The 7,014-nt window shown below is 40.8% G+C and overlaps 1 protein-coding gene across 1 annotated transcript in view; it reads right to left on the reverse strand.

Moving 5' to 3' along the window:
* The window catches only part of LOC105263936 (uncharacterized), a 35,676-nt gene extending 28,999 nt beyond the window's left edge, over positions 1-6,677 (reverse strand). The window contains exons 1-6 of the mRNA XM_011300469.1: positions 6,512-6,677; positions 4,144-6,207; positions 3,371-3,942; positions 2,992-3,217; positions 2,013-2,112; positions 1,873-1,909 (exon numbers count right to left, since the gene is read on the reverse strand). Of these exons, the coding sequence (XP_011298771.1) occupies positions 1,873-1,909; positions 2,013-2,112; positions 2,992-3,217; positions 3,371-3,942; positions 4,144-6,207; positions 6,512-6,677 (3,165 nt within the window). The remainder of the gene's footprint in view (positions 1-1,872; positions 1,910-2,012; positions 2,113-2,991; positions 3,218-3,370; positions 3,943-4,143; positions 6,208-6,511) is intronic.
* Between the last annotated feature and the right edge of the window lie 337 nt (positions 6,678-7,014).

A 7,014-nucleotide genomic window follows, 5' to 3' on the forward strand; every position in this document is an offset into this window, starting at 1 on the left:
AGATTTTTAGGAGCAATATTATTGTTTTTAAGAAAAAAATAATCTTAATCGCGGGACAGGGGGACAGCCGGATTGGTACTTGACAGATGACCTTGAATGAACTCCAATAATGATTATTAGGATTTGGAATAATTTTCAATTAATTAACTCATCAAAATTTTCTTATTGTCCACAGAAAAGCAATATTTTCACACAAATATTGATATATCTCATAGAATTGTTTATATCTCAGTACAAAAGATATATTTTTGTGAAAAATATGATATTCCTGGTATTTTTTACAGTACGAAAAAAATTATGTCACAAATAACCTTGAATAACCTTTCATTGAAAATTGGACTTATTCCGAATGATTTAATCTTGAAAAAATCTCGAATTTGGAAATCTGATCAATACCATTTTTTACTATTTTTCTGCTCTTTCAATATTTATTCTATTGTACCTACAATCCGCGGATTTATTACCGATGGTATCGGCAAAACAAATACAGAGGGGCAAAGTATTGGACAAATAAATGAATATATTTCAGTTTTAAATCACCGAGAGATGGAATATCCGATTTTTTGACATACTTTATCTCTTTCGGTGGACTTTTGTAGATTATTTCCAGGAGTTAGTAAACTTTCAGAGTAAACAAACCCGTATTTTTTAGAAAAAAAATTGAGAGCAAGTATGTGAGCACTAGTGTAAGTTCAGAGACACGAGCGAGCATCGACAGTGGAAAGGAAATTTCATTGTCGAAAACACATTTTCGAGTCAATTCTGCACGACACAGAAGTTTATCTCGATTCTTTTATATTTTTTTATGCCATATTGTTCTATTCTCTCACTTGAAACTCGGAAACTTTCCACGACGAAATGAGCGCGTGTGTGAATAATGGAAATGTTGGAGACAATTGGATGATTTTGTAAAGAGGACGAGCATAAAATTCAGATGTCGAGGATTAGAATCTTATCAACTGAAAATGCCGCTTGAGAATTAATGGAATTTTCAATTGGTAACTCTACAATCAAATGCCACCACTCCGACGATCTTGGGAACAAACTTTAGGTACCGCGAAATTTGTTTTTCAAATATCCCGAGAACTTCTGGTGCGGGCGTGTTTTAATTGTAATATTTTGAATTGTAAATCCCTCGGGCTTTCCAATAAATTAATTTCCCTCTCAAACCTCGAATACACTTGCCAGCTGGCCAATTAAATGAGAAAATACTGAATTCAAAGAATCCTCTCAATTAATACCAACATTAAATTTTCCCCCAATAAATCAATCGATTCTCTCGATTATTCAATTCAATTCGATTCCTGTTACAAAATCGATTGAAAGTAATTCATCCCAAAAATAGTATTTTATGGAATTTTCAAGATAAATGAAAAATTTCATAAATAATTAAACCCAAGATTGGATTCAAGCTCGTAATATTAGAAACCTGAATGCATGTCGCATGGAAAAAAAAACCGAATGTGCAGACAGAGCAATTCTTTCAGAATTGAAAAAAACGCAAGGGGTCCCCCAGTTCATAATAAACAATAATGCCCTCTCACCACCCTCACCCTCACCCTCAGTACAGCCTATTCCCCATCCAAAGATTGACGCGTCTTTTGTCTCCACCGGATTTTTAAAAAAACTCCCTTTGACGTCTTTAAAACGTTCAATGTCGTATGTATATACGTACTTCACTCCTTTAGAATGAACAAAAAGCACATGTGCTTTATAAAAGTGTGAAAGGAACTTTTTGTCCTCAATTTTTGTTCACCCTCCTTGTCTTTTCGTGTTTTATCTCTTAGTGGAGATGAGACGAGAGGAAAAAAACCCCCCCAAAAAAAACAAGTAAGAAATTGTCAATAAAGTGAATGTACTGCAGGCACTCACCGGAATGTAACCGTCTGGCTGTGGTCTCTCAGTGTCCCTGAAAAACACGTTGGAAAATCATTCGTCAGGATGACTCTGCTAATGCTCAATGAGAATTTTCCATTTCAAAGTAATAATTTTCATTTTTTTCAGTAATTTACCTGCCACGTCGCTGTATCACTGGTGTCTGTGGTGTGCTGTCATGGATAATCACCTGATCTGCATCAATCTCCTCGCATTCAGAACTCTCATCCAAATCGTCTGCAACAAAATAAAAAAAACCGTCAAATCTCTTCCTTTCTTCCTGATAAATCAGTTGACCCCTTTAATTTATTTAACTGTTTTGATTTTTTTTTTTTTTGGTTTGATACAATCGCTCAATTAGTTAACAACTGATTGCACTAAATTCGGTTAAACTCCGGCTGCTTAAAAGTCACATCCCCCTCGTACGAATGTTAACATCACAGGCCGCGTTCATGAATATTTAATGGCGAAATCTAACCCATACACGACACGATATTCACGCCGATGTTTTCACCGGTGTTACAGTCACTTTATCGCGGATGTTACCGAATTGAAATACACTGCGGATTGGATTAAATGTATCAACGCATTTGGAAATAATAGTCACCCTAAAACCATCACCCTATGAAACACGAAACCGGACAAATTTGCTGTTAATGCTGCTGTGCAACCATAAAATCAATCGATTCATCGCAAAACGGTTGCGTGTTACCCAGTCCTAGATTTACCCTCATTCTTCCTCAGGTCAGCCCCCAACCCTTCACTATCTCTTTTCCATCAGGCAATCCGACTAATCCCAGTGTAATTCCTGATGTAATTCAATCGTTTACCCTTTCCACATCTCATGCCTCATCTACCTTTACTCTCATTACATTATTCTCATTTCTGAAAATTTTTTTTCTGGTTTCATACCAGTGGATTATGGATAAATTGATTCTGATTTGACAACTGGAAGTGGTCAAGGAATAATGAAATGGATAATGAAAAGATAGGAATGGAAATACAAATCGAAGTGTTCGGCATTTGAATTTCATAATCCCAGAGTGAATAACGAAAATGTAGAGCTGAGGGGTGAATTAATGTCCCTGAGGGTTTGGATCTCTAGATTGCACTCACCCTCCATCATTTGCTGTTTGCGTATACGGGACATTATAGGACTGTGGCGTGGTGTTACTTGGCCAAGTAGATCGTCTATGTTTGTGTGGTTACCAATGAAGAGGGGTAGAGTTGATGGCCGTTTCCTGTAAGATTTACGGGGTGTCGAGCGTCCAAGTGACTGAACGTTGTCGTAGGGTGATCCCCGACCCTCGTAACAGTCAGGGGGATCTGGTGGATTCTCGATCTTAAACAATCCAAATAAAAAAGATAATCCTCACTGAATTAAATATTTTAATCATCAAATTGCTGTTTATCCCACCCAAAACATTCCTCTGAATTTAATTTACCAGATGAGTATTTTCATTTCTATCTTATATTGAATGATTTGTGGTCTTACCCCCTCGGGACTTGCTCGATCACCAAGAGGTTCATCCTGAGTCGTTGAAAATGGAATTGGAAATCTCGAGGTTGAATTCGATTGTTGGGAGTTGGACTGTGCCACATCGAATTTATCAAATGATTCGTCCGAATCATCGGAATGACTGTTAGTCTCTCGGTCTGGTGTTATTTTTTGAATGCCATCTGGTATATTGGAATTACTGTCCATCCACCAAGCCCTCTCACCGGACTCAACGTGACTTATCCTCCGGTGGCTTCTCGTATGTGTCTCGTCCTCAACGAGACTCACTGAGTTGTCACCACTGGGGTTGCTAACGCTTATCGGTGACACTATGGCAACTGGGGGATAAACCTCAATGCCCTCAGGCACGTCTGTTGGATCCTCACTCAACCACCAGGCTCTCTCACCAGACTGCTGATGCTTTAACCGATTTCTACGTTCATTTGATGTGCGACTTGAATTTTTTCGTGACACTGGCGATGCTGACGTGGACTTTTTCGGATCATCTGTGTCCAACCACCAGGGACGCTCCTCTGAATCCTGTCTGCAAATTCGTGTCTTGAATTTACCTGAAAAACATAATAGGACAGGATAATAACACTTTTTTTAATTATTAATTATTTTCAATTAGACGATCTCTCGAATCTCTTCGTGTTCTCGTATTAACTGATGATTTGTTGAAAATAAAATCATGAAGCAGATGATCTTCATTACTCGGACCTTAAATGAACTCCGAATAATTATTTATAGGTATTTATGTATATCTTTACCATCATCAGGAAGATTGGTACTGACAGTTGTCTCCTGGCTGATGTCATCCTGACAAACGCTCATCCTCTCAACACCCTCGGGCACATTCTCAGAGTTCGAGTCCATCCACCAGGGCTTCTCCCCCGATGATTGATGCCTGAGTGTCCCCTGTCCCACTCCCTCGCAACTCTTTTCGCGTGAAAAACACCGGCTATTTCCCAAGCCCGTCGAAACTGATTTGCTCACCGAGCTTGACCCCGATACCCTGACTCCCTCCACACTCTCCTCCACCTCCCTATCCTCCTTACACCTCATAAAATTCGTGACAGGTGTCAGTGCTCTTATTAAAAATGATTTGGCATCCTCTGATTTCAGTGACCTATGAATCGGTGATCGTGAACCTGAAGACAGCCTCGGCGGTTTTTCTGTATTGAGTGACAACTCATCAGCGGATGACGGAAGTGCACTCGTCCTCGAGGAATCACCACTGATTGCCCTCTTCCTCTCCATCATCGGTGAATTGGAAATTCTCTTACACCGAATCCTCTTAGACCCCTCATCGTCCTCACTCGAGGAGCCACTGCTGGTGTCACTGCACTCTGAACTTGAATTTTTACCCCTCACCTTGGATCCACTCCTCGTGGTCTGTAATCCCTGGAGTGATGAACCACTTCCAACGGCATTCGAGCATTTCATCCAACTCGTCTCGCTGTTATTCGACTCTGAGTCCTGTGAACTCATTGACACACTCCTCTGAACATTTTTCCCTCTCTTCCTGTCATACTGAAGTCTCATAGCCTCAGTACCATCCGGCATATTAAGAGCAGACTTGCGAAAATCTTTATTTACATATTTTGTCGCTGGTGATACCTTCATATTTGGATTAACCTCACAGGATTTAGGCACCGGAGGTTTTCCACGTGCCTCTGAACCACTTGTCCTGACGCTATTCACTTTACCACTGGACACCAACGACTGAGATCCGTTGCCTCTTATTTTTGCCTGATGACTAGAAGCGATCGAGGCTTTAGATCTGCCAGTTGGCAAACTGACAGACGAATCCGACGAGTCGGTGCGCGTCATTTGACGTTGATTCAGGGACTTTCCTGAACTATTACGCGATAACTTGGCTACACCCTCTGATGATGCTGTTGAGCCTCCACGCTTCTTCATCTCTTTATCACCCCTTGAATCATCAGATCTATCGTGATTAAATGATTGCAATTTTTGACTAGGAGAGCGACTGTATCTGCGCGGTGTACTGGCCCTCTTCTGTTCTTTTTCCGCGTCATTTTGACCAGTAGATGATGCCGTGTAACCAACCCCACTTCTTGACTTTGTCCCATCACCACTGGGATTCCCCTTGTTTACCGAGTCCATAGGCACTTGCGTATCATTATCACATTCAAAATTGTTGTCTTGAATGGATTCTTTATCTGGTGCATCAACTCGTGCGGATTTGTCTCGTGAATCAGAAGACTGACGCTCGTAACCGAAACCAGCGATTCTTGGAGTATAATTCCGAGAGTAAGAACCTGAGGACGTGAATTTGTCGAGGTACGAGGGCCAAACTCTTCCACTGGAGTATCTCGAGTAGCGGATTGAAGAATCCTCAGGCTTATCCGACTGTATTTCTGCGTCCTTCGTCTCAGATTTATTCCTCAGCTTTGTTATTTCCTTTTGTATTAGTCTCGCTGCCTCAGCACGTCGATTACGAACGAATGACGATGATGCCGGTGGTCCTGGTGATGTGCCTCTCGAAATGACTGTTAATGTTACAACATCGGTATCTACCTCGGCCTCTTGGTGACAGTTTTCATTTTCCTTGGGAATTGTTGTTTCCGGCCTTTTCGTCCCACCACTATTTTCAATCTCCCTCGGTTTTTCACTCGCAATCTCACCACTGGCCAACGGCAATGTCTTACATTCTTCTTTGAAGTTTGAAGGTATTTTCACACTGGGTGAACGCAGTCTCTCTGAGTTTGAATAGCCAACGGGGTTTGCTGTTCGTTCACCAGTACGTGATGTAGAGGGAGCGTATCTAGATGAGCTTGGATACCTCGGGGCAATTGGTGTTGCTTCAGCTGGAAAGTTTAAAAAACAATTACGGTGTTATTTCGATGTCCTCTTCCGAAAATTCAGATGGACCAGAGTTGGAGAGAAAAATTACAAGTCGTTGGTGAAATGACTTTCATTCATTTACACAAACCATTCGCAACGTCATCAATTGAATTAATTTCTAATTCCGTCACTATTAACAACAATTGTCACAAGACATTTATTTAAAAGTCCTGTACTAAATAGTCGTGATACAAAATTTCTATGGGATTTTTTTTCGAATGAAAAGGATGTACTAATGTTTTTTTTTTCTTCAAGTGTTTCACTTACTTGAACTTGCGCTGCGTCCATAATTCGACACTCCCGGGTAAACTCTGAAGCTCTTTGGAGGAACTTCTGGACTTGGCTCCCTCGAAGTTCTGGAAGTACCACCGGTAGCACGTACACTTTTGTACGATGAATTGTCAGTGCGCTCCTTCTTTTCCGCTTGTGCCATGTCATAGTTACAACGTGACCCAGAGCCTGGATACGTATTTGCTATATACCGTGTTACTTCTTGCTCTCTGCCTTTATCACGTGATCCAACGCCCCGATTGTATTTATCGAGTACTGAGGGTCGCTCTGTTTTTGTTGGATACGTTGGGTATTTATCGAAGAGGGCTCTCTCGGGTATTGGACTCTTCCTGAGATCTTCTGACGATGTACGACCCGGATTCAGACGACTTTTATCCGCTTTCGTCGCTACAAGTGGTTAAAAAATCATGAATCACTGCGCAATCTCCACGATTGAAATGATTAAATCTTCACTTCACTGATTCATTACCAGAAATTCA

This window comes from Fopius arisanus, unplaced genomic scaffold, assembly GCF_000806365.1.
Source record: "Fopius arisanus strain USDA-PBARC FA_bdor unplaced genomic scaffold, ASM80636v1 scaffold00017, whole genome shotgun sequence".
In the NCBI taxonomy this organism is placed as follows: domain Eukaryota; kingdom Metazoa; phylum Arthropoda; class Insecta; order Hymenoptera; family Braconidae; genus Fopius; species Fopius arisanus.